The sequence below is a fragment of the Empidonax traillii genome, unplaced genomic scaffold, assembly GCF_003031625.1.
Source record: "Empidonax traillii isolate 1590-97213 ecotype Southwest subspecies unplaced genomic scaffold, ASM303162v1 scaffold40:size2234952, whole genome shotgun sequence".
Lineage (NCBI taxonomy): Eukaryota > Metazoa > Chordata > Aves > Passeriformes > Tyrannidae > Empidonax > Empidonax traillii.
In genome coordinates, this window is record NW_020955233.1 from 1,337,314 (window position 1) to 1,364,838 (window position 27,525).

The following is a 27,525-nucleotide window of genomic DNA, read 5'->3' on the forward strand; positions in this document are numbered from 1 at the left end:
ATTCCTCTCTCTTACCAGCAGCCCTCACCCGCTCCCCGTGTGCAGAAGGCATGAGAGAAGTTCACCCAAGGGCCACTTTAATGGTTGGGGGGTGGGACACACCATGCACAGGTCACGTTTCCTGCACATTCCTTAGCCTTCTCCAGGTTTGCCTGTTCTGTGCCCTCGGATGGGGCCAGGCCTTGGCAAAACAGCTGCTTTCAGAGCACAGAGCTCAGGTGTGGCCCCAGGCACAGCATCAGCCCCGGGACAAAGCTGTGGGCTCAGTGCAGGCACCTCCCCCGTTATGTGGGCAGTCCCCACTGGCCGAGCCCTGCTGTCCGTGCCCCAGCACGCTGGCTCTGCCCCTGGGGCTCCAGCTCCCAGCCCAGCTGCCCTGGCTTAGGAAGAGGCCACAGCAGAGCTGGGAGATCACCCAGCTACAAACCCTTAGTCAGCCCAGAAGGTTCTGGAAAAGGGGATGTGGGGGGAAAAGTCCAGTGGAGTGATGGAAAGGCTTGCCAGCAGCAGGACTCGAGGGCAGCCCAGCCCTGCCAGTACAGGAGCACTAGTCCTCGGCCAGCGGAGGGGGGGTCAGGTGGAGCTGGAAGGTCTCGTTCTGGAAGACACTGCTGGAGGCTGGGTCCCCGTGGGAAGTGCTGAGCAGCCCGTGTTTCTCACCACTGCGGGCCAGCTCCGTCAGCAGAGCCAACTGCAGGGAAAACACACATGGGTCACCCTCAGCACCCCGGAACACCCTGCAGGGAGCACAGGGACAAAGGGCTGGGGTGTCACTGTGTTCCTGCAGCAGTCAGAGAAACCTTAACCCACCTACAGCAAAGGGTGGCTATGGAGGGGCCCTACAGAGCTCCAGGTGGGACACCAGTCCAGAGCTAAACAACTCCCCAGGGATCTTTGGGTTGGTTTAAAGTCACATAATTGAAAAACAAGCTCAGAAAGAGCTGAAAGTGCCAACAACTGCAGCCAAAAGGGGCAGGAGGCACAAGGAAAATGCCAGGGGCAGAGGGAGCTGCACTCTCCTTTGGACAACACAGGGGCAGGAGAACGGAGCATTCCAAGTGACCACAGGAGTCACACAGTATTTGCAGGGGAGGGAGGTTACAAACCCAAAAAGGATGGGGCACTTGTCGGGCCCAGCCCCAAAGCCAGAGGCATTCCCAGGTTTCCCTGCTCGTGAATTCCCCAGCGTGGCTGTCTCACGGTGTGCCCAGCCCAGTGCCAGCACTAGGCCAAAGCCCAGAGACAAGGCAGAGCCCTCACTGCCACCCCAATGCCTGGCTTGATCACGTGCAGAGTGCCTGTCCCCGGGCTGACCCGGCGGGTACGTACGCGGGAGGTGCCTCGGTTCAGCCGGCACAGCTGGTCAAAAGCCTGGATTTGCTGAGGATCCAACAGAGACTCTGAACTCGTCTAAGAAAGAGAAGGAGAAGGTTACAGAAACCACACCCAGCAGGGGGTCGAGTCCCTACACACAGAAATTCATTCCTGGGCCTGGAGCAGTTGGTCCACGGCCTGTCTGGGAAGCCTTTTGAGCCACCTTTCCCTTGGCTTCAAGCCACCGTGTGCACCTCAGCTCTGGAAAAAAGAAGTCCTGTTGTGGCACAAAGGACAAATACACCCCTCCATGCACCCTGACTGCCTGCTGGGCTCTGTCCCCGATGGCACAGTACTGAAATACCTTTGGGGGAAGGATAAAAGGGATGGGAAAACTCCCCCGCAGCCAGCTGGGAAGAGAAGTAATGGATCTGTGTGGATGAGCAGCCTCTCCAGGGCTCCTCAGGCAGCAGCAGCTCCCCAGTTCCGTCTCAGCTCCCAGCCCCGCTCAGCCCCACACAGTCCCCACTGCCACAGAACAAAGGCTGTGCCTGGCTGGGACGGGAACACAACTGTGCCAGGGACTGGTAACAACTAATGGTATCCTAAGGTGCCTTTTTATTCCCACTGGGATGTTACAGACTGAAAGGTGGGAAATGAGGGGTGGAAAGGGGGTGAGTCACAGCCGTGGCAGCCACAGCCCCTGGGACTGGCCACGACAGCCAGGGTGGAATGCCCAGCTGGAGGCATGAGGCCAAGTGTCCCCCAGCAGCGAGGGGCAGCTCCAGAGCTGCAGGGAGAGGGCCCAGAGCTGCACCCAGAGCACCAAGGCAAGGAGGGCTGCACACTCAGACTGCTGTAAACGGCACCATTTACATATCCCAGGGAGAGATGACAAAGCATCACAGATTCTTGTAGGTTTGTTCCATTTATCACACCACACTGTTTCTATTTTGAATGTTTCTGCTCATCCTGCTAAGGAAAAAGCAGCATCAAGAAACCACAACAGGAGTCAGGGGAACAGCCTCCCTCATGAGCAGCAGGCTGGCATCTGCTGTCTCTGAGGATCTATTTTTAAGGGAACATACAAATATTTTCTTCAAAATACACTTCCCAAGGGCTATTAACCCAAAATGCTACAGTCCTATCAGTGGGCACTGACTGAAGCTGCATTGACTTTAAACTCTTTGCAACGGAAGGTGCTCTGAGCCCACCACAGGTTTCCTGAAGCCCAGATAGTTCCATGACTGTCCTGAAGCCACGTGTGCCTGCCTTTGATCATCAGTCTGGAAAGAGATCCCTTATGCTGGCAGCATGTGCCAAACACCCTCCCTCCCTCCCTCCCTTCCAAGATATCCTCTCCAGTGCAAATAACTATTTGCTAGTTGCCAGCCAAGCAGCCACACGTCCCATTCCCCGCACAGCCCCCGGAGCCTGGGACACTGAGGGGCAGGTACCGCAGCTGGGGGTTGTACTGGCAGGAACTCCCAGGTCATCCTCACCTGGAAAGAGCAAAAAGCAAGAAAAACCTGTCCTCCCCAGTGTCTGTGGCCACAGGCACTCAAGGACAAGAAAAATGCCATATAAATGGCCTCCCCTCTCCTGCTCTCTCCCTACCACGCGTGTGTAACTATCAATCAGGCTGTTCCCAGGCTGATGAGCTGAAATATTGCAGGCAATTCTTTCTGTTGTCATGGAAACAACTGCTGTCAGGCCTTTTCCTTTTTTACCCGTGTCACTGAAGGTGTGTTTCCCTTCAGGAGCCGTGGGAGGCTCTGGGGTCCAGCAGAGTCTGTGGTGTCAGAGGAAGCCCCCAGGCTCACCCAGAGCACAGCCCCTGCCTCCAGGGCCAGCAGCTCCAGAGCATCCAGAGCAGGACAAAGTCCTTGGCACCTCCAAGCCACTTCCAGCCAAATCCCTACACCCCTTTGGAAAGGCTTCAGACTAGACACAGAACCCCAGAGACAAATGATTCCCTGAGGATCTGGGCCAGGAAGGAGAAAGGCTCCTTTTCATTTCTCAGCTCTCCAAGATCCCACCACAAACGCTCATCTCTATTGCACAGTTTATGCTTGCACGTATTCCACCCCCTCTGGTAGTCACCACACAGCCCTCCCAAGCCTGCAATTATCTTTAACAGCTCCAAATTCCATCCTCAGTCGTTGTCTGAGCAAAGCAGATCACAGCAGCTGGAGCAGAGGCATCATCTACAGTCACACAAGAGACCCATCCCAGAGCTGCCCCCCCAGCCATTCCTTCCACACAAGACACTGCTGCATCAGTTAGAGCTTCAGAGCTCCACACTGCCCCAGGGGTGCTCCCTAACACAGGCAGAGGCAGCCACAAGTCCTGGGGAAGGTTTTCGGGTTCCTAGGAACCAAGGCAATCCCCACCTCCCTGTTTAGAGAGCCCACAGGCAATGGACACCAAGCCCATCCTCTGCTTCCCTCCCCTGCAACTTGGCACTCTTTTCACCACGGCTCAAGCAGCCTTACAAACCAGGTACCCAAATCCAGTGTTTTAATGAAAGCTGAGCCAATTAAAGGAAGGAAATCTGGAAATCTACTTCTCTTCTGCAGGACAAGGCTCTGCTGTTCTCATGGACTCCCAGGAACCTGGAACAATCAACCATGACCCAAAGTCACTGGAAAGACAGTGACATTACAGAAGTGTTAATGAGCTCCAGAGAAAGCGCGGGACACCCCTCAGAGAGCAGCAGTGCTCCTGCTGCTGCAGCTCCGCAGAGCCTCTGCAGTGACGCTCCGGGACAGACACAGCCTCGCCGTGGCTGAGGGGGAACAGCCACACAGCTCACTGGGCAACCCTTCCCTGGGACCATCCCAGAGCCACGGGATGTGCTGCTCCACCACCAGGCTCCCCAGGGCCTCCCCACTCACGAGGCAGCACACACAGGGTGAGCCCTGGCAGCAGGACAGCCCGGCCAGGGACACCCAGTGCTGCAGCCACAGCCCTGAGCCCGCAGGGCACAGCAGCCTCCCCCTGCACTGCAGCACAGCCAGGCTGCCTCACAGCCCTGGCTTCCCATCTCCTCAGCAGCAGGATGGGGAAGGCAGATGTCTCTTATTTCCAGCTGAACTTAACTGAACTTGAGGAGCAAAGCTCCAGCTCAAGGCAGGGACAGCACAGGTTTATGTGTGCTCTGATACACTCACTGCTGCTGCAACGTGAGCCTGCAGGGATGAGGGCAGAGTAGGGGGACTGGCTGGCAGGTACCTGGAAGCACACTGGCACACCTCCATGCTCCCCTTTTAGTGGCTCCTGCTGACACCAGGCACTGCTGGAACACTCCCTTGGCCTTACACTGACGCCTTCGGCCTGAGGAGCAATAACGCTGTTCAGGATTAATTAGACACACATAAACCCCATTTCCCCTCACTGGACACAGCAGATGAGGTGTTCATTCCTAATCCAGCAGGCTCCAAGGGAAGCATGGCAGCATGTGGCTCAGATGTTACATAAAGGGGATGCCCAGCAGGTCTGTGCTGGGGCTGAGCTCAGCTCAGCACCTGAGCCCGAGGACAGAGGCTGCTCTGCTCGAAGGCAGAGAATTCATCTGCTAAAGGTGAGCCAAGAGGCTGTAGAGCAGATCCCACAGAAGACTGAAGGGGTGCAGTGTTCTCTCAAGGGCAGGAGTTGGGGAGAGAAAGGGAAGGTAATCCCAGAGACTCCTGAGCTGGAAGGGACCCACAGGGTCCAGTCCAACTCCTGGCCCTGCATAGGCCCATTCCCAAGAGTCACCCCTCTGTGCCCCAGAGGATTATCCAAACCCTCCTGGAGCTCTGGCAGCCTTGGGGCTGTGCCCACTGCCCTGGGGAGCTTGTTCAGTGCCAACCACCCTCTGGGGGAAGAACCTTTCTCTGAGATCCAACTTGACCCAGCCCTGACACAGCTCCAGCCATTCCCTGGTCCTGTGTAAAGACACATAGAAGGAAGAAGTCCTACTTGGTGTAAGAAGGGTCAGTGACCCCTCCTGCCAGAGGCTTACTGATAATATGACCCCAAACCTTACAGAACACCCCAGGGAACACCTGTGCTATCCATGACCCCGGGAGCAGCTGGCATTGCTATCCCAGAGGGAGGTTTCCAACAGTGCTTCAGCCCAGCTCTGCCCTGGGGGCTCAGCTGCAGCTGCCTCAGCCTGGCTGTGCCCAAGCCACATACAGACACAAAACACTGTGTGCAGCAGGAAGGTGGGACATGGAAAGTGCAGCTTCCCACTGATGGGATACACCAGAGACAGATGCTTACCCACATTTCCAAAAGCCACCCTCGGGAACAGCCACAGTGCCTCCTGGGCTCCAGCCAGCACCACTGACACAGCCAGAATCCCCTCTCCCACCAAGGGACTGCAAACAGCCAAAGCCTCAGCTTCCAGTTACTTTGCTCCCCTCCTTCAGAGGAACATTAGAAGAGAGGAGTCACCGGCACCATTAACTCTTGGGCTCAACTCCAAGCTGGTTATTCCTCAGCTTGGGATCTCAGAAAGGAGCAGCCATCCCCCCTCCAGGAGCAAATCCAGCCCAAGGAACAGCCTCCCTGGCAGGTCTGTGCGGTTTGGGGGATATCCACAGGCTGCAGCAGCCCAGCATCTGCCACTATTTAAATGAGTCTGTTCAGCACACCCCAGATGTGGAATGAAATCATCAACCAAAGGAACAGTCTCTCAGAAACTGAGATGGACAGTCAAGCCAAGATTCCACTGCAACTTTCCCATCTTTTCTCTTAACCAGAACATGACCCTTCCCCAGGTCATCTCAGTCCCACTGCTCTTAGCTTTGGGCAGTTTGGAATTCAGCTGTCCCTGCTTCTTGTCAGCAGGCAGGGATTGGGATTGCAGGCAGGGGAAGGAACCTTCTGCCAGGCTGCAGATTGCTCTGTATGAAGGCCAGGGGGCACAATTACAATCACTCTGATTTTTCTCAAAAAAAACAACAAAACAACAGAACTAACCCACCCCTCCAGCAGCAAAAGTCCAAGAAAACAGTCAATTTTGAATTAAGAGCTTCTAAAGGATAAATATGGTTTTCAAATCAGTCTTTCTAAAGTTGTATTTTGGTTTCAGTTTTAGCTTGGGTGCCCAGTCCTCCTCTACCTGCTCGTGAAGACTCCTGCACTCAATTTTCTTCCTACTTAATCACTTCTGTTTCCAAGCAATCCTAAACACAGATGTTCTGTGCCTCCACTTGCTTCCTCACAAGTTGAAGTGAAGGAATCCCTCCAAAGCCAACTCCAAAGCTGGAGTTTGCTCAGTTAGCATGAGGGAATATTCTCCACAGAGGAGAGAATGCACAACCTTGTAACTGTATAAAACACTACTTATCTCCTTGGTGTTTTGGGGGGGATCACAGCTGGGTATTTTCAGAGCCATAGAGCCTCCGAAATGTTTTGTATTGCTGGAGACAAGCTAACAACTGATGGTCACTGTTACAATGAAAACAGTAAAACTGGCTCTGTTCACTGACTGATGGAGGTCATGTAATGTCTGCCTGGCTCTAAAATAAGTATTGGTGAAAAAAAAAAAACCATCCCAGACCTTCATTGCTACCAAGAGAAAGCACCCAGAGGTGCTGCAGAGGGCCCAGTCCTGAGGCTCTGGCAGGCTCACAGACAGGGGGGCTGGAAGGCTGCAGGACAGAGCTCCAAGGTAAAGCCTGACAACCTGGATTAACTATGGATCACATCCACTGTCCGTCCTGGCGTGACTTGACAAGATTAAACTCCTGAATAAAACATTTGCCATCTGGACAGCTCCAACAATGGTGTCCTTAGAACTCGGGCACCTCCTCAAACGTGGAATAACCAGAGCATGGCAGCTCAGGGGTTTGTGGCAGGGCTCATGGCCCAGGAGACAGGACTGTCCCTCTCCCTGATCCCTGGTCCCCAGGCTGGCAGAATCCATGGCAAGCACAAACCAGCTCACTGACACGAGGCAAATGAGTTTTGGTGATGGATGGCTGAGATGTAAGGGGTATTTCAGCAGGTTTTTAGGCAGAGCCCAGCTGCTGTGCCTTCACCCAGCGTGCCTCAGTTCACTTCAAACACCACAACAGCAACACTGCGAGACTGCAATCAGATTAAAACCCACCACGAACACAAGCTCTCATTTCTGTGAACTCTCACTTATGGTAGGGTAGGGAAGATGGGACAGATGATCCTTCAGCCCCAGAAGATTATCCTTGGGCTGGCAGCAAGGCTTAGGGGATAACACAGAGAGCACAAACTTTTGGCAGCAGAACCAGAGGAAAGAAAAGCCCCTCTGCCCTTCCCCCTGTTCCCCTTCGCTGGGGTGTCCCAGCCCTCCGCCCAGCCAGGCCCCACTTCAGGACGAGCTGTCACTGATCCTGTGACGGGTCAGTCCTGGCTTGTGGCATCTCTCCACCTCCTCAATTTCAGGGACTGGCTACAGCACCACACACACAGCACAGGGCACAGAAACACTGTCTGCTGGGCTGTCGTTTCACATCCACATCTCAGCCACACTGCACAATTCAAACTGACAGGCCCTGCTTGGGCAGGGCAGAATTAGTGCTGGGAAATGCACTCCAGATGCTCAGTGGCATTTCTCAGTATGAGCCCACTCCTAATTCAAGGCTTCCTGAGAAAATAAATACCCCAACTGAAAATTTCCCTAGAGAAGAATAAAAACCACATTAGATTTTGCCCAGAGACAGACTAAGTTTTCAGGGTCTTCAAAGAGGCTGCAAGGAAACACCCTCCCCACAGATCCACGTGCAGAATGGGCTGGAAGCTCTGGAGATGGCTCTCTGGGGTAAGGGAGGGCAGGGCTGGAAGCACAACCCTGTGAGCGTGACCCTCCCTCGGAATTTCCTGTTCACAAACACCAGCCTGTCCCACACAGAACTCTGGGTCTGCCAGCAGAGTTAGGAGGGAACACAGGGAAGCTCCATCTCCTCCACATTCCCAGCACTTCCCCCATCACAACGAGTCAGTTCTGTAACTCAGTCCTTGGCCTGGTCAGAGGAATTGGTACCTCCCAGGGTTAATGAACGCTGCTGAGGGGTGATTGTTCAGCAAACAAACTTCCTGGAGAAGCTGGAGATTCTACAGTCTGTTGCCAAGTCTAAATATACTCAGCTTTTTTAAGCTCTGACTGCACAACAGTTTGATCACATGTGAGTACAACAGTTAAATATTGTAATTTAAGTACGTGAGGAACATCACAAACTTGGAGAGGATCTGGGATGTGGGGAGGAGGAAGTGGGGGGCCTGAAGCAGTGCTGGGGCTCTGCTGAGCTAGAGCCAAGCTCTGCTGGGTTGGGCTGGCTGTGTGTGGAGCAGGAAGCAGTGGCTTCCCTGCCAAGAGCACATGACAGCAGCAGGGAAGTAGCAGCAGGAAGCATCCCACACTCTGATGGCCTGAGATGGACAGTTTCCAGCCAGCACTAGGATGACCCATGCTGTAACCCCTTCCCTTCCTATCCAGTCTCTCCACATCTCCCTTTCAGCCCTGAGTCCCAGCCAGCACTTCACTTGCACAGACACATCAGTTAAGTAAAGGGAAGCATCTTCCCTTCCCCGATCATTCCCACGGCATCTGGAGCACTTTCCCCATCTTTCTTGGGGTATGTCCACACTGGTGTTCAAGGGAAGGCACAGAGGCTCTGGCTGTCCGTGAGAAACCCAGAGAATAACCCAGTTATCAGGCACTGGGATCAAGTGTCAGGCACTTGAATGCTGGATGCGGTTTTAGTATCTAATTTTGCCTTGGCCTTTTGAAGTGCAGCCTGGCTTGTCACCCCCATTTACAGCCACTCCTGGAGACCAGGAGTGCAGAGGGGGGGGACGTGGGGCTGCTGAACCTGCCCAACTTTAGAGCGAGTGGCCACATCCCCCTGCAGCAGGGCAGCACATACACACACACACCGTGTTTGGAAGCAGCCTGGTTGGACCCCAGTGGATTTACAACCTGCCAGGAAAGCTTTCCGTGCTGTCACCAAATAAAACACTAACACAACCTGACTGCAGAGACTTGCATGGGGCTCCATACATGCCTCTGAGGTTCCTTGTCCTCCCTCCAAGTGGGAAGCCTTTCCTGTTAGTGCAGCATCTGCTGGGAGCTGACTGATGCCATCAGCCAGCTTTGGATTGGGATGGATTTGGCAGAAATCAGAATCATCTGCTGGAAGAAAACTAAAGTACTACTATAAAAACGTACTCCAAGACTGAATTCTTTCCGTTCCAGCAGTGAAGACTCACTGCTCTGGGTGCACTGTGTGGTGACAATGCACTCAGGACCTCGAGGCACAGAAACAAACCCTCCGCATGGGCCGCGTTTGCCGAGCGCAGAGCTCAGCTCCCCATGAGCAATATCCCCAAAGACATCCCAACAAGCTGCCTGCCAGTGTGGCTTACAGTCCACAGCACAATGCCAGGGAAGAGACAGCTCCATGCATATGGAGACTGCACTTCTGTTTGCATTAGGGATGGTGAAACTTCTTGAGCACAAATACTGACAATAAATACAAACTAATTCTCTGTTCTCTCACCCAAATCCAACTGCATCAGTCTTGGTCACATACAAGCTTCTTAAAACATCACTCTTAGCAAAATCAAAACAATCAAATCAAGCCAATCAATCCCAGACCCTTACCCAGAGCCTGGTTATCTGCTGGGAAGGTGGAACAGAGGCTCCACCATCCAGCCACAAGGAACATGCCAGCTTTTAATGTAAGTTTTATAGAAGACACTCCTGAAAATAACCCCTCAGTGTCCCCCCTCAGTGTCCCATCCCAGAGTCTCCCAAACAAGACAAAGCAGTGGATGCACATATCAGGCAAGCAGCTGCCAGCATGCAGCTGGCCCTGCCATCAGCTCCCAGGCCTTCTGGATGAACACATTTCCATGACTTCCAGAGCTCTGTGTACCCATCAAAATAAAATGACATTCAGGAACGTGATCAGTCAGCTGTTGACAGTGTTTGACAGCTACTGTTTGATCAGGGCCTTCTCTGGAAGCACAGACACACGAGAACAAAGCAATGACAAAAGTTTACTCCAAGAGAAACCACCTCCCAATCCCTACCTGTGCCAGGGATGCTCCAGTTCCTTTTTTCAGCTCTGAGAAGTTCTCACTGAGCTTTCCTCCCTTGTTACTCGAGTTGCACTTATAGCACATCCACCTCATGAGGCCCTTGGTGACTGTCCCACACTCCTTGCTCAGCAGGCACAGGGAATGGTACAGGTGGCCACAGCTGGAAAGAGAAGGAATCAGTGCTTGGAAGCAGGGCAGCCCCTCCTGAGCTCTGCACTGGGGGTGAAGTGGCTGGGCAGTGGCAGATAGCAGTGTATATACTCCCTTCCCACCCATTCACCCTCCAGAGGCATTTCCAGACTCACCAAAGCATCAGAAGGTGCCCATTTGTTGGTACAGCTACAGGGCAGAACAAGTAACAAGGATCCTGCCCCATTTTACAGACCCCTGGGCACAGAGGGGAGCAGGGGAGAGGCCAAGCACAAACCCAGCCGGGGCTGTGGTGAATCTGAGGTGAACAAACACTCACAGGAGCCCAGGGGGCTGCAGTGCCCCAGGAGCACTGCTGGGAGAGGGGACACAGGACTGGGAGGCGATTCCTTGCAGAGAGCAGAGCTAGCTGCATGCAAAGCAGGCTCTGGTGGGTTTGATTAGCCAGCCCTTCACAGGGAGACATGCTCACAGGAATACAGATGATTACTTGTGCAAGTCAAACACCAGGAGCTTTTTTTTCCCCCCCTTTTAAAACTACTAGCACATCACAGCTATGACCACAGCCCTTAACTTTACCTGAAAACTATGATTTCATCAGCAGTTTCTTGCCTCCTCTTGTACTGCTGGAGACAGATGCAGCAGTAATCCTGCTTTGGGGTGAGCCCCCTCGTGACAGAGGCTCTCAGGTTACACAGGGACCAGTGGAGATCGTGGTTTAAAAGGTTTGTAGTTGTCTCTAGAAGGGTCTGTGTGGGAGAAAACACAGAGTAACTCTGTCAGTCTGTCACCTCCACACTGCTCAAACTCCCTGCTGATCAATTCTTCCTAACAAGCAGCTTAGCAGATCACTAAGAGCAAAAACAACCCAATAAAATCCCTTCTATGTTTTCTATTCACTGCCCTCAAAACACTTACCCTTTCAAGGCACGTTAATGGAGGCAATTCCTCTCCACTCTTAACTAGACAAGCTCTGTATTGATTTTTGTCAAAGAGCATTAACAGAGACATGGCAGGCTCATTTTGGCATCTTTCACACCAAACCCACTCTTTTCCCCCTCTACCTGGCAAGTTACTGCTTACATCCCCTACTTTAGCAGAAATGTGCTGATAAAAACCAAAGCTCAAATGCACCATGGCAATTAATGCATAAAGAAAACCCTGAAGTGCTCCTCTTGTCCTTCCCAACAGGGATGCCCATTTCTAAAGAACCAAAAGCCAACATCCTGTGTTTTCAGGGGTCAGGTCCCCTCAGCAGCAGCAGGTGCTCTGGTCTGTGACCTGTGGATGCTCCACAGCAGCAGCTCCCAAAAAGGCTGCAGAGGCTGTACCACTGGCTCAGATCTGCACATGCAGCCTGTCCCAGAGAGCTGCCAGGCACTGACAGAGGGTCTGTGCTGCTCTGACAGACCTTCACCAGGACCCCAAACAGAGCTAAAGGCTTTTCATGTCCAGCCTTCTGCAGCAAAGCTATTTCCCACTGTATTTTTACTGGCTGCTGGTGCAGAGAGGCCTGACCTGAGCAGGTGGGATGGCAGTGCCACAGGGCAGCAGAATGAGGAGGGTGGCTCTGGAGGAAGACTGTGCATTCTTGTTTAAGGGAAAAGGAGCTTTAGAAAGCTACTGAAGTGCGGAGACTGCCTGGGATTTAGGACTGGACAGAGAAAAGCAGGATAGAGGTTAAGATGAAATGTCCCCAGGTCCCAAAGGAAGTGCAGCATTACCACTGGGAAGTGCAAAAGCAGTCTAGTTGAAAAATCTCTTATTTAAAACTGTCGATAAAAACACAGCATATCAGTTTTGTGCCTTTGAGTCCCCAACTGCAGGATGAGCTGGAGAAAAGCAGATGTTTATCCTTCCAGTACATTTAACACAGAACTGAGCTGCAGAGGTGTTCACCATGTACCTGTCAGTGCCTTCACTTGCAATCTGTGAGCAAAACAAACTCATCCCTGGCCCCCAATCACACAGAAATCACTCATACATCCACTGCCTTTGCCCTGCAGACAGAAATGACAGATGAGGGAGAGCAGCAGGGCCACACAGCCAAAATAATCCTGTTTGTAGCATGGGCAGAACAGAAACACAGCCAACTTACCTGTTCATAGTTAAAGGTGTCCAGCATTCCCAGGACAAGCCCTTGAATTTCTCCAAGTTTCCCTTTTCCATAAACTGGATCCTGAATGAAGAAATGAAAAGCTGCATTTGAATCACAACAGGATATGACTGTTCTGATTCTTCTCAAATAATTTTTTTGCTCCAGACTGGCAGCACCAACAGAACCTTTTACTGCAGAGTCAAATATGCCGCATGTGCCCAAGGACAGCAGAACAATCCTACGTAGTGAGGGAAAATTGGTTAATTAGCAAAAATCAGTCGATGGCAACGTCAGTACTAATTAGTATGCTTGGCTGAAAAGACTTCAGACCTTGGAAACTCCATTCAGGAGGTGCAGGAGCTGACTGGAGAATGGCATGGGCAGCCAGCTCTTGGGCCCCTGCTCCCCATGCTTGTGCCCACTCAGGAGTAACTCACTCCCAAGCTCATCCCACACCCCCTCAGCTGCAAAAATGCCAGGCAATCCTGATCCCATATCGGATGGCAGAGGGAACAGGGGCCCAGGTGCTGCAGCAGGGATTTCCACGTGCCCTGAGCAGCTTTATTTCCATGTCCCAGCAGAACAAGCAAAGAGCTGTGGTACAACTCATCCCCCTGGTGCATCTCACCCTTCCCCAGCCCTGCTCCAGCCCAAACACCCCCTTCTCCTGCACAGTCACCCCAGCGCCCTCTGGAGTGTCACTTGGTGCAGGACAGGAGCGGGATGTGCCAGGGCAACCACAGCCTCTCCAACGAGCAGATGGGCAAAGCACCGGAACTGGGAGGACTTGGGCACTATTCTTCCCTCCTGCCAGGCCCTGCTGCACAGCACGAGTGGGCTCCTGCTCACGGGGCACTGGACATGCCAGGAACTGTGCAGGGACAGCTGGTGGTGGTTCCCAGTGTCTTTAACAAAAACGGGAAGCAAGGCAGAGGAGTCAGGTCACTAGCAGGATCTACTGGCTGCTGCGGGGCTGTGATCCACGTGTGCAGCCCAGCTTGATCCAGGTTCATCCTGTCCCTGTGTCCTGGACAGTCTGACCTGTCAAGAGCAAGGCCATGCCCTCCCTATCCCACACTGGCACCAGCGGGGCCACAAGCGCCTGTAACTGGAATAAACCTATCCAGGAATGCTCAGAAGAGGGTCTGGGAATTCATTCTTTGGGAACACAAACCCTCAACTGGCAGACATTGAGTTGGACCTGGAAAACAGCGTTTTGCCCCGCTGAGAGGCACGGAAGGACAGTGGGGGAAGCTGCTGGGAGCTGAGAGAAGCTGTCTGGTGCAATGGGCAGGACATGGGTAAAAAATAAGACTGGCAAGATGCGGAAAGAAAACTTATCTAGAGAGCAGGAAAATGGTGGGGACACAATGGAAACAGGAAATGGAAGGACAAACTCTGGATGAGATCAACAAGAGAAAGTAGGAGCAAGGATGATTCCATGCTGAGAATGGGAAAGGAAAATCCACAGTGAAAAAGCAAGCTGACAAAGACAGCTGAAGTAGCATGGAAGTTACTCTGCAAAATACTCCAAGGGATCACCAAACCAGCTACAGAAAGCAAGTCAGGGAATTCTTGAACAGCCTTCATGGGAAACATAACAGACAGAAACACCAACATTCAAGCCTAAATAAAAACAGCATTGAGTCCAAAGCAGCTGTGGATTTGGAGCAGGGGGATGGAGCATGAAGAGCTGGATGTGCTTCAGAGGCTCCTTTTCTGCTGGGGGAACACACAGCCTGAACACTCCAAGGTTCCCTTCCTTGCACCCTTTAACACAGTACAGGGAGCACATTGCACTGAGTCACTCCAGGAATTATGGAGGGACAGCAGGGACTCGGGACCTCCAGCACAGCAAGTGGTGTGATCCACAGTGCACAGCAAGTTAATTCTGCAGCCACCAAATACTTTTCTAAAGCCCTCAAGTACGTGCCCAAAGGAAGGCAAATGTCCAGATACCACCACTTACATAGAGTAGCTCAAAATTGCTGCCAGTGGAGATTTTCAAAGCCACTTGTTTCTTGTCTGGACAGGCAGAGGAGGAAGAAAGAATGAAGACCCACCTGCAGCTTTGCAGAGAGGGAGCCCAAGTCCAAGAGCCACCTTTCAGTAGCTCATTTGCACTCAAGTCATGCCTTGTTGGCCTCTAAAAAGAATAGCAGGTAGGAAGAAAAAGGACTGTGTCCTGTGCAGGGGAGGCACATGGTCTGGCCAAACCTCACACCAGCCTGGCTGCAGTGAATCCACGGCCATTCCCTGCCAGCAGCGCTTCCTGGGCCTGGCTGCAGCTCTGCCTCCAGCAGGAATCAACCCACAGCCCTCAGTTCACCTCTCCAGCCAGTCTGATGCTTTCTTCCCGTTTGCTGTGTTGAGCCCCCGCAAAAGTTCCAGTCACCAGAGCCTTGTGGGAGCCGTTACTTTCATGGAGGAATATCCTTCATTAATTCCACACTATAAAATCCATCTCAGATTGGAATCCACGCTCCAGGCACAAATGCGCCCCCTGTGCCACGGAACAGGCATTGTACCATCCAGGAACAGGTCACAGCCACTGCTCCCAGTCTGGCATTGCCCTGGGAACATGGCATTGGCATGGGAGGCCAGAGCCAAACTGGCTGCCCAGTGCCACCACCAGCAGCAGATCAGGAAGTGCTGGCTGGTATCCAGGGACAGGCCAGGGGTGCTCATGCAGCCCTTTCAGCCAATTCCACCTCCTCCATTTCCAGCTGCTTTCCAGGTCCAAGAAACAGCCCTTGCTTTGCTACCAGTGCTAATAAACTCTAAAAACACATTCACTTGCACCTTCTCCCCCTCTGCCAGGGGACAGACCAACCACAGTACACAGAATTAATCCACAGTACACAGAATTAATCCCAGGGCTAACCTCCAGGACGGGGAAGGAAAAGCAACCAGAGTGAGTCGTAACCAGGAATGGGAAAAAATACAAGGAAAGGCATCCTGAAACAGTTTTTAGAGATTCCTTCCTTCCTTCCCCTCTCTGGGTTTCCTACAAGCAGCTTTTATATTTCTGGCTTCTCCAGTTCTCCATTTTGTAGGAGGCATCAGCTGCATGTGCTTACAAAACATTCATGAAGGATTACAGCTTTGTAAGGGAATTAACACTCAACCCCAGCCTCTTCAGAGAGCGCTCCCATCCTTAATAACATGGAATTTTTCTTAATGCTCAAGAGGATTCCTCTGCTATCTCTCCTAATGCGGTTAGTTCAGGCTTCCTAGTTAATAAATAACCCCACAACACTACTAAGGATGAGCAGGAACATAAATGTATCAACCATTATTTCTTGTGACTTCGACTGGACACCTCTGGGTCGATGTGCTGTGACAGGCAGATGTCAGGAGCCCCCCTGTTCCCTGGGAAAGCTGCAGGCCTGCTCACAGCCCCTACAAGGTGCCCTTTAGCCAAGCATTTTGGTTGCAAAGTTAACATTTGCATAAGGTATAATCTGTAAGCAGTTAAGCCCAGAAGAGGAAGAAAAACAGTCCACTAAAATTGGAATACTCTAATTCCTCTTCAGAAAAAGGCAAGATAATCTACCTCAGTTTACTGATGTCATCCACCTTCCAGCAAATCCCCCAGGGAATTCCTGGGCAGCTGTTCCCCCTTCCAGACTGCAGCTCTGCCACCAAGCCATGAGCTATGCTGGAACAGCATTGGAGGGCACTGTCAGACAAGCACCACTCACAGGTCTCACCAAAACATTTGGAGGGCTTGGGAGAGGCTGCCTGCACTCCAGGGCCCAGAGGGGCTGGTGTCAGAGTTGCCCAGTGGTCACAGTTAAGGTGAATCAAAAACACAAAGAACAAGGCCCTGTGCACTGCTCAGAGTCGAGGCAGAAGGGTTTGGAATTTTCCATGGCTTCAAAGAGCAGCCACACAGCTCTGCAAGGGGGACTCCCAGCCAGGGCTAACAACACAGGGCTCCTGCCGTCTGGGACAGTACTAGGCATACATGCCACGCTGGGATTCTGCCCTGCAGAGCACTTCGGTGGCATTCCCGGAGAATCCAAGGAAGCAGATGACAGGGAGGCAAAAAATCCAGTGCTCCCTCCGGCCTAACACAGAGGGAGTTCGTTTCCTGATCTCCACCATGGCAAGGGCTCGGGAGACCTGAACATTTGATCCGGGCACTCATGACACAGCCATGCAGCCAGACATGCCCATCACCATTCCCAACACCAGCCTCCCAGCTGAATCAAAGCAATTCTTCCAAGGGCCAAGCTGTGCATCCAAACAAGACCCCCAGAAACCCTCCCACAGGCACCTGCTGCAAGCCCTGGAGCAAGAATTTAACACAACACACTACAAACATCCAGTGACCCAGAGCAACGCATCCCAGAATTCCAGAAAGAAGGGTTGGTGTGAGAGCAGTGGGGGGGGAAATGTGGGGTTTAAGTACAAGAGCAAAGGGTTCAGTGAAGGGTCCATCTTGTAACAAAGGACACTGTTCCCAGCCAACAAGCCAAGGAGGTGCCAGCACTGAGGGCAGCAGATGGGTAAGACCCAGCACAGACACGTGCTCAGTGGAAGAGCCCGTCTCCTAAGGAGGAGGACGACAAGTTTGGAGAAGCTTAAGTGAGTTTCAGGGGCAAAAATTCACCTTGTAACAGGCAGCAACTGGTAAAGGACATGACTGAGCTGGTGGCATCAGTCAGAGGATGCCCAGTGAGGGGCTCACACCCCCTCTATGCCCACAAACCATCCAGGCCACATCACTCCTTTCCACACACCCAAGTAGTCTGCAAATACACGAGTGTGAGTGGCATCTGTAAAAGAATGAGTGCTAAGAGGCCAAGTCCACTTATCTAGAGATCCCGTAAATCAACACCTCCTCTCCTTCCACAGGCTCTTCTCTTCATTTTTACATTGGTTTCCCTACACCTGTTTCCCAGCTACAAGGCATCAATTACTGCTCCCATCTTAGGAAGTTCTGATATAATGCTCTTTACCTGGAATTCAGTCCTTCTCTCTCTGCAAGCATTTCAAGAAGTCATCATTTTTTGCTCTACTTGTACAAAAATATCTACCTTTCCAAATCTCTCTTTTGTCAGACTGGATTTGTTGGGCTGACCAGGTAAGTGGAATGAGCAGGAGCAGCTCCCCCTGCCTCCAAACCCAGTGACCAGGGCTGCTTTCAGGAATGCCTGACCCACTTCTGTCCCCAGAGAAGTACTTCACCTGCTGAAGCATCCCCTCAGCCTCTGCACCAGAGCCATCACAGCAACCACTCCCTTCCACAGCTGACAAAGACATCTCACTCCCCTGTTGCCTCCAGGACATCAGTGCCACTCTCTGGAAATGGGATTTTCTATTGCTGCTAAAGAGTCCATCAGAACCAAAAGAGAATGAAATATTTCAAGCCTGCCAACAAGAATCTCTCTTCATCCCAAGGGGAATGAGATCTTCCCCCCCTCTGTAACACCTCCCAGTTGTGTTGTCTGCACAGTGGTCACTGGTTTGACTCTCACCCCATCCTGGTAGTTCTCAGCACAACCCAGGGAAGCCTCCTTGGCAGTTCCCCACTTACAGCTTCTCCAACATTTCCTGCCTACATGAAACATCAAAGGCCAACAGGAAACTAAATCCAATATCTCAGCTAAAAGTGGACGAAATAAGTTATTGAAGAGCCATTAGGTTTGCTTGGCACTTTCTACCTTTGATAAAACCACATTTCATTTGATCACACTTTTTATTCGCTCTTTTACAACATCCTTCACTGTCTTTTGACTTGTTCCAAACTCCAAGACTGTGCACAGTATTGAGATCAAACCAGCAGGTTGCTCAAGGTGTGTTCACCCTGTAAGCCCTTCTTCTCCTCTCACCTGGAGCACAAACCCTGAAGAGCATTTCAACACTGTCTCATGTTCAATGAGTTCAGTGACTGAATTCCACTCTGCAGAGCAGACAATTCTTCTAATTCCTTTTCTGGATTTCTCAAGGTTTGTTGTTAAATCCCAACCTCAGCTTTCACGTTTTGTAAATTAACACATTAAAGTAGCTCATGACCACTCAGCCCAAGGTCCTGCTTAAAATTATCTCTTCTACAAAACGTTTGCTGCTCATTAACAAACATCTCTAAAATAAAATTGCATCTTCAATCAAATGTTGGGCCCAACCATGATCTTTCTCCCAAGCCCACACACTTAGCTTTAGTGTCTTCCCAACTGCCCATCCCAGAGCCTTTGTTAAATGACTTTCAACTGATTTAGTTCCAGGTTTGAGAAATTCATTGTGGCTTTGCCTCTAACCCTGCCAAGTTTCAGTTCAAAGCTACTGCAACCCTTGAGATAATATTTTATTTGGTTTGCAGGAATTACCTCTATTATCTTTCCCACAGGTTCATGTGTTCCCACATCTCTGAGATGTTTCTATCAGCTTTCCCAACGTATCTCACCAATGAACTTCTACTGAAATATGTTGAACCCAGAAATTAGCTGAGTTCTAATGGCCTGGAAATACCTTTTCCCAAACACTGAGTGGCACAGTTTGGTGCCTTCCTCTCTGCAGGAACTCACCTGGAGGATTCTCTGCAGGATGGAGGGCAGAGCAATGAACGCAGCCATGTTGTTCAGCACCTGCATTGTCAAACTCTTCAAAGCTGGAATGTCAAACACAACAGCCACCAGCACTTCATTAGGATTCAGGGAGTAGAGAGATCAGTCTTACAGATAAAGAGAGTTTTATTACGGGTCACGTGTTCTAGTTTGAAAACAACTTCCCTATTTCTCCTTCCACGGGTTTTGCACGAAGCACACATGGCCTTTTGTAGCACAAGGTTTTGATACCACGATGCCTCTGATTTCTCTCCCATATCCCCACAGTGAACATTCCCATTTTGACTTTGTAGCACTGTCATTCACTTTTCCTACTGCTATCCCAAGCCAGTTCGGATTCCTTGTCCACGTTATGGCCCCACAGACTCTAAAACTTCCTAGCAGTGACCTCTGAAACTTGTTTCCAGATGCCCAATTCCCTAAATAAGAGCCAATATTGACATATGCATCGACTCAGCAGTTCAGCTTCTTTGGGGGATAATTAGCAGGTGCAGGGAGAAGTGCCCAAAAGGGCTGGGCATGAAAAATGACAGTATTGTGTCAGGAGTTCCCAAAGCACTGACTACAACCTCCTTCCAACCCACAAAGCCTTCGTGCATGCTTGACTCCTTCAGAGACCATCCTCAATGGAACCAACTTACTAGCACAGTCTATGGCAGGGACCTTCCTCCACTCAGGACAAAATAAAATACAAATAAATTAAAAATACCATCTCTCTGACATCTCCCCGATCAAACACCCAGCCTGAGGTCAGTCCTACAGTCCCTGCAAGTCATGGAGCAGAATATTTAGGAATGGAATACCAAAACTGCTTTTCTTCTATTCCTTCAGCAGAGGAGAGACAGCACACCACTTGTGATTCATATTTGGGGTTACAAGAGCCAAAATACTCACATTCAGAGTATCGACACTGTGAAGAACCAGAGGATTTCTGTGGGGACATCATGGCCTCCAGCAGGGGAAACCACAGGGCCTGAAATCATGGAATGCAAGGGAAAAACCCAGTAAGAACAGGGCAGTGCTAAACATGAGCTCTGAGCAATGTCAGAGGCCCTTTGCAAAGACTCTTCTGCACTGTAAGAACTGCATTTCTCATGACTGCAGTGGGACAGCACTGAAACATGTTAAAACACTCAGAGCAAAGCACCTGGGGATCTGCTTTCAGTCTCTGTTGCTCATCTCAGACCCAGATCCTGTTTGATCAGGGTCTAAGCACAGGCCTTTGGCTCCTCCTCTCCATTCTCACCTGTTTCTTTACTGGGACAACCACCTCCTTCTACTTCATCCAACTACTTCTCCCTGTGAGACACAAACTCTCCGGTGTAGAGACAGCTCACAGAGTGGGTAGCACAGTAAATGGATCCCAGGTGGAAAGGGACATCTAAACTCTCTCCCCATGTTGCACAACATCCTTTGTCCTTTGGAGAAGACACCAGGCAGGTCCCCTCTACGCTGGACAGTGCTTGTTAAGAGATTACACAACTCCTTACTTCCAGCCATGCCACCTCCTCAGATGTGGGAACAAACCATTCTCAGTTCTGAGTTCAGATATGTAAATCATGCAGAATCTCAGGAGTAAAGGTGCCCTGGCAAAATGGGAATGCAGCCCCAGCCCCAGGAGACAGGCACACCCAGCTCTCTGCAGGAGCTCAAGCCAGCTGGGTTGCCTCCCCCCTCACAGACCAGGCTGGCACTACACTCAGGGGTTGTGAACATGCTCTGCAGCCACAGTGACAGCACCATCAGCTCTGTGTCACCAGGAAGTTGGCTCGAAGCTCACAATGCCTCCTGCACCGTCTGATTGACATTCAAGCCAAAACTTCAACTGGATCTAAAACAGCACAGGATGTTGGCTCATCTGCTGCCTCCAAGCTGACATTTTGTGTTTCATCCTTAGGAGGGAGGATTTCTCTCTTATGGGTCTAAAATCTGAACCACTGTGGGGAGAACACAGGGAGGGAAGAGCCTGAGGCACACGAGTATCCAGTGGATGTGGAAAGGAAGGGAAATGGAAGGGAAAGTTTCAGGAGACACAGAGGCTTCTGCTGATTTTAGTGACACATTCTCTGATTCCCTTACCTCCCTCTGTTGCTGGTCTAAACTGTGTGAATTCCTCTGGCAAAGGGCAATTGTTTTCATTAAGGTATCTTCAATGTTTTCTAGCAAGGAGGGTTCAGCTGGGCCTAAGAGTTGGTGGGAAAAAAAACAATCTGCAATTATAAAAACTATGAGATATGTAAACTCCCAATCCTTCTGCAAAATGAAATCATGCTCTTCGTCTAAAGTCTGCTCACTATAGTCAGCAACCAAATTATAAAGACAAGTCCTGATTTTTGGCATTTTTCCTGAATAGCGCAATAAATTGGGCAAATAAAACATTTCATGTAATCAAATAAGGCAGATCTTAGCTGTGGTTTAGGACACAATTAAGTAACAACTATGGGTACTGCACCTAATTAGGTGCCCGTGAGTCCTTGGGCTAGTGAACAGCACATCTGTGCATATACTCATTTTCTGTAGGGGGAACATTTGTATTTATCTGAGAAATTTGCTTCAGAAAAAAGAAGTTACTTCCAGCTGTCTCTCATCACTATTCATATGTAATGCCAGCTAAGGCTCAGCAACGAGCTGGAATGGATTCTGGCACAGGAAATGTGTCTGGTAAGGCAGTGAGAGCACCAGTCACAATGGAAAAAGCTGACAGGGCACCTGCTCTAGGTCTCCAGCAAGAGTATCAGTGAGGAAGTGTCACCCAAACAACTACCACAACCAGGTAAATATCAATAAAAAAAAAAAGTCACTGCAATACCCAGAAACTTGAAACAGGATCTCATTATGCCAGGTGTCAGGCACAAGCACTTTCCATTTTTGTGTTTATCTATCTAATAGAAAATGAGATTTCACTTGATGACTCTTACTTTCATCCTCTTGAGTGAGCATCAGCAACTCGCTCTGCAATCGCTGAAACACAAGAGAGGACAGAACAGTAAACCTGATAGTTCACTCCCAAGAATCCTCACAGGACTGTTTGGAAAAGGTGGGATGCAAAGGCTCACCCCCCTTTTCCTCCCCAGTATGATTAATGTAGCATAAATGTCTTTTCAAATACGGAAGGGAAAGCAGAAAAACAACTTTCAGCACCAATTATCTACTGGATGTTTGAAGACTTGCCAGAAAAATACACTGATATGCTGAGCCTGCAGACAACTCAACATATTGCTATTTGACAGCATAGAAATGCTTCCATGGATTCTAGTGGGAAACAAAACAAGGAGCAAGGACAACATCAAATGTGAGCACAGCCCCTGCTGATGGCAGGGCATGGCAAAAGTGCCACACTCAGGGTTTCAGTACCTCAAGCATAACCAAAAAGGCACCGTGGATATCTCCCTTCTTCTCCAGTAAATACGAAGAAGCTTCATGGAGCTGATGTTTCTGGGTTATCTGAGTTGAAAGGAGGAAAAGAAAGGTAAATGAAAAAAAAAAAATCTTAAGAAGCCTGCCAGGGTTTGTTTACCCCACGAGACAAGGAGGGCCAGATGGCCAGGCCCGTGTGCTGTGCTCAGGTTACCCAGGCTGAGCTGCACTCCTACAGCCCCTCATTTCTCAACTATTGCCACCACCAGCATTAAAGAAATTACTGCTAGCATTGTCATCAAGGGAAGGAACAGTTGCTCTCCCAGCACTAGTCACATTTTGGCAGCGTTGCTTCCCAAAAACCCCAGGCTCACAATTTCATACACCTCCACCACGATTAATCAGCAGTAACACAGCCACCCTCCACTCTGCAGTTTCTCAGCAGCTTCAGAGCACTAATGGCCTCCTTCTTATTAGCCCTGAGACCAAACCCAGAGTCAGTGTAATAAACAGATCTAACTGTGCTGCAGGAGAGCAGAGGGAACAGAGAGTGGGAGAAATGGATTGGGAGAGCATCCAGGAACTAATCCAAAAGTACCTTTACAGCACTTCAAAGAGGCAGGAGCTGATTTGAATGCATCCCCTGGCCCCTGGCCTCGTACATGTCTTTCCTACCTGGATGGTTTCTTCCAGTCTGCAGTATTCCAGAACTTTGAGTGTCTCCAGGACCTGGTCTGGGCTGAAATGGCACAGCAGCTCGATGAACTGCTCAGTGATGGAGGGTGGTAAATGTATCAGCTCTTGGTTAATGCCTTCTCTGCAATAAAACAGGCACAAGAGACTCAAGTGAAACTCTAGTCCAGAAAGTTGGTTGGAAAGAAGAGTCTCTTAATCCATTGTGTGTTATCTTTTACCCTTAGTACAGAACTTTAAAAAATCTGGTTTTAAGAGAAAAATTATGCTGTTTCTACTAGTTCCTGGTGCTGGGGTTCTCTCAGCAGGCATTTCATCCACAAGATATTCTCCTGATGCCTTAGTATAAATCAGACTATCAAAGACCCCTGTGAAGACAGAGACCAGCACAGACATCCTCAGCAGTTCCATGGTAAAGAGGCACAAAGAACTTGCCTCATTTCTTCAATGAAACCTTATGGTTTGAGTTGTCTTTTCAGATCCTGATTATCTGTGTGTGCTACAGACCTGCTCTGCATGTGTTTGAAGAAATAGTTTGTTGCTTTTTGCTTAATGTTCCTGAAATTCTTTGACTTCTTTATCAAATGTTAGTGTTTGATCCCTTTGATTCACCTCACTGAGACAGGAACTCAGGCCTCTTTTAGGGAAATATCCCCGTTTTCTAATCCCTGGGTTTCTTATTAAAGAAACACCCAAAGTTGAGGAGGGGAAAAGGAGAGAACAGAACTGTAAGCAGTGCCCGTGTCACTTTGTCCTGACTGTTTTCTACTGCCTTGTTTTTAAAAAGAGCAACACAAAGCAAGAGACCTCAGAGTAAGGACTGGAAGGATGATGCTCTCCTAGAGTCAGACACAGCACCTGCAACCCTCACATGAGCAGCAGCTCACTGCCACTGCACATCACAGCTCCCATGGCCCTTCTGGGACTGGTGAACCACACTGAGAAACAGCAGGAGCTTATCCTGCCTAGGAAACAGGGCTTTAAGCTCTGCTGATGCTCCTGTTAGGAAAGAAAATGGATTAAGGCACGTATTTCGTTTTGTTACCTATCCAAACAGAAATTCCTAATCAGGGAAGATGTGTTGATGTGCAAACCCTACAGCCATGGGATGGAAAAGGTCTGATGCCCAATGTGATCCTGTATTTCCTGGGAGTTACAACAGGAATATTTTCATCCAGGAAAGGCTAGGAGTGTGCTGTGCCCTCAGCAAGCCAACAGCAGCTTACTGTGATTCCAGCGTCAGTCACCGGATTGGAAGTGATGTGTGCCCAGAAACAAAAGCCTCACCCAGGTGCTGAGCAGTGTCCATTAAATGGACAATAACTGGTGTCCAAACTGCTGTGTTCTGACATCAGAGAATGGAGCTTGGAAGGGCCAAACAAGAACCCTGAATTCTGGCCTCCTGCATTCACCACCCACTCCTCCCACCACAACCCCCCTGTGAACTCCCCTGGTGCCTGGGAGAGAGGCAGTGCTCTGCTCTTTCTGTGAGTAGACTCAAATAAAGGCCTTTCTATCTAAAATCATCTCTTGTCTACCAAAATAGGAAAAATGGCAAGTCATACATTTACAGTACAAGAACAAACTTCTAGTCTGGAAATAATTCTGGCACTCAGTATTCATGATTTTGTGAGCAAGCTGACCTTTCCTTCACCACTTCATCAAGAAAGGCAGAGAACAGAGAATGCAAAGAAAGCTGCATTTTGATAATGACTAAAACTAACCACCAGTCCTGAGCCTTGCAGGTCCTGCTCAGCTCCATGGGGTGATGTCCATCTCCAATATAACCATCCAAACATCTCCCCCTGCCCGTGTAACAGAACTAGAAGTTGAGGTATCTGTCAATGTATTTATAAACCCAGAAGACTGTGTTGCTAAATAAGTTCATATTGTTGGTATAACACACAAACATGCTTCACTGTGTTTGGGCTTTTTTAGAGGAAAAAACCCAAGAGTTTAAAATGGAAATGTAGCAAAGGCTCTGATTAATGAGCTGAGCAATCCCTACAACATTCTCTATTTCCTGGGGCTGCTTTATGCTACAAACATATAGACATTTGGTTTTAATTTCCCCAGGCAATTCCTGTTAACCCTGTTTCCTCCCTGCCCCCCTTTTCCACCTCCTCTAAAATAAATCTCCAGCTAAATTAAATGGGCCAAATTAATCCCTAATGCAATTCCACCAACTAGGATACTTAGATCAGCACGATGAGTTGTGTCCCCATATGATAAAAGCAATCATTTGTATTTGAGACCTTAAAAAGCTCATTTGCTGCTCTAAGGGTCTTTATTTTAATAAGAATTTTGCTCAAAGAAAAGCACATAAACATTTAGACTGACTGAAAAGAGACAGATGTTTTCAGCAGAACCTAATCACTGTGGAACGTATGAATATACTACAAGGTGTAGGTGTTCCTGCAGAGCAAGATTTTGCCTCTTTCCCCGCCTCCCTCAGGATCCAGTTCAGCTTCTTCCAATAGATCTTAGAGGAATAAAACAACCTCCCAGCACTGAGAACAGACCTGGGATGATCTGTTAGGAAAAATGATGATTTACTAACGCTGGGATGAGTGTTAGGAAAATAAGGCCACATGGACCAAGGCACCTCATGGACCGTCAGCCCTGGGGGAACAGGAGGGATCTGTGGGAAGATGAGATGCAGGAAGTTGCTTCCCATTGCTGGTTGGAACACATCACATGTTGCTAGTGATTAGAAGGTAAGTACAGCAGAAATGGGGCTATTTAGCTCTAATTATGGCAGAGTGAAATTAGATACGTTTATTACTCAGAGATTACGGGAGGCACTCTGTGCATAAGATTAAAATCCAGGTTAATTACTACCTTCACTGGCTCCCACTTGCTGCAAGTGATAGCACAGCATAAACAAAGTCCTACTTAACTTCCAGCTGGGTTTCATTTCTCCTTAACTTCCTTTTTTATTTAATTAATCATTTATTAACTAAATCATCTAATTTCTTTCCTGTAAAACCCAACCAAGATATTTTCTTGGCAGAATTCTGGTTTTGTTTTGACTTCTCAGGTGCACAGGAGGTATGGAAATGAACACCTTCCACACAAACATGGTTGGAAAACTCAGGGAATAACAAAACATGTCTTCGAGTCTGGGTGTTGTATGTTGGGGTTTTTTTGCATTTACATCTAACAAAATCCAGAAAGTGATTGATTAATTCCAGGGTTTAGCTTCCAAAGAACACTTTGTGTTACACTTCAAGAACCAAAATATTAACACTTGGATTTGGATAATATTACCTCTTCCTCCTCCTAAGGCACAATTAATTTGTAAATAATTGACAAAACAGGATCCCTCCTTCAACTGCATTAAAAATTGCTTGAAAGAAACTGGAGCTGTGCATATATAAATGTCTTTCAAAATAAATAAATAAAATCAATAAAGCCTTGTAGCATTTAAAACTGATTCAACAGAAAGAACAGTCAGTGCTGAAGAACTGAGAGAACACGAGCAGATGGAGCAAGCAAGTAGGTAAGAGAAGAGCTTGCAGTGAGATATGGCAGCAGTTCTGAAACATGACAAATTAAAGATGTCAACAGAGCAAAATGCTTTTCTATTTGAGTTAAACTTGGGCACCTCGCTCAAGTCACTGACCAGTGGGTTTCTGAGAAGGGAAACGGCAGTTTCAGCCCCAGGGTCCCCATCCCACAGCCATTCCCAGCCCCCAGCGTGCCCTGGAAGCACAGCACTCCCCAGGCAGGCAGCTGATGGGCTCTGCTGGAGGACACTCCCCAGAACACTTCAGTCAGGGCTGTTCTGCTCAGCTTGGGGCAGTTTGAGCACCTTTCTCAAACCTAATCTTGCCTCTAGGCAAACACTATTGATGCAGTGTTTCAAAGGAATTGGTTTTAATCCATGTTTTCAAGCTGAAGTTTGTAAACAGTCCCAATTCCTACATACCTTGGATCGAGGAGACTCCTCAGGAACTGGAATAGCAAGAACTGGTCCTGTACAACAGGAGGAGAGTGTTGTTATTTTAAATACTGTGCCATAAAGCAGTGATTCCTGAACTATATCCATTACAGAAAACACGGTTCCCAGCTGGTACCTGCTGAAGAGGTTGGTTTAGGCATGTCCTGCATAAACATTCTGAGGGTATGTTTGCTGACAGTAACTCTGTGAGTGCAAGCCACACTGAGCTCCAACTAAAAGCTGCAATCAGCAGCTCTGAGATGGTACATTTTTAGGGCCAGAACTCTGCAAACAGGCCAAATCATTTAAATGTAGCAGTTCCTGCT

General features: G+C 49.5%; 1 protein-coding gene across 3 annotated transcripts in view; it reads right to left on the reverse strand.

Annotated features, from left to right (window-relative positions):
• Positions 1-317: 317 nt before the first annotated feature.
• VPS8 (VPS8, CORVET complex subunit) overlaps positions 318-27,525 on the reverse strand; it is a 62,400-nt gene continuing 35,192 nt past the window's right edge. For all 3 annotated transcript variants that reach the window (XM_027878310.1, XM_027878311.1, XM_027878309.1), the window contains 12 exons: positions 27,188-27,234; positions 23,239-23,380; positions 22,561-22,650; positions 22,125-22,167; positions 21,286-21,389; positions 20,101-20,179; positions 19,168-19,250; positions 12,635-12,715; positions 11,116-11,285; positions 10,378-10,546; positions 1,330-1,410; positions 318-691 (listed from right to left, as the gene is read on the reverse strand). In XM_027878310.1, the coding sequence (XP_027734111.1) occupies positions 548-691; positions 1,330-1,410; positions 10,378-10,546; positions 11,116-11,285; positions 12,635-12,715; positions 19,168-19,250; positions 20,101-20,179; positions 21,286-21,389; positions 22,125-22,167; positions 22,561-22,650; positions 23,239-23,380; positions 27,188-27,234 (1,233 nt within the window). In that variant the 3' untranslated portion in view covers positions 318-547. The remainder of the gene's footprint in view (positions 692-1,329; positions 1,411-10,377; positions 10,547-11,115; positions 11,286-12,634; positions 12,716-19,167; positions 19,251-20,100; positions 20,180-21,285; positions 21,390-22,124; positions 22,168-22,560; positions 22,651-23,238; positions 23,381-27,187; positions 27,235-27,525) is intronic.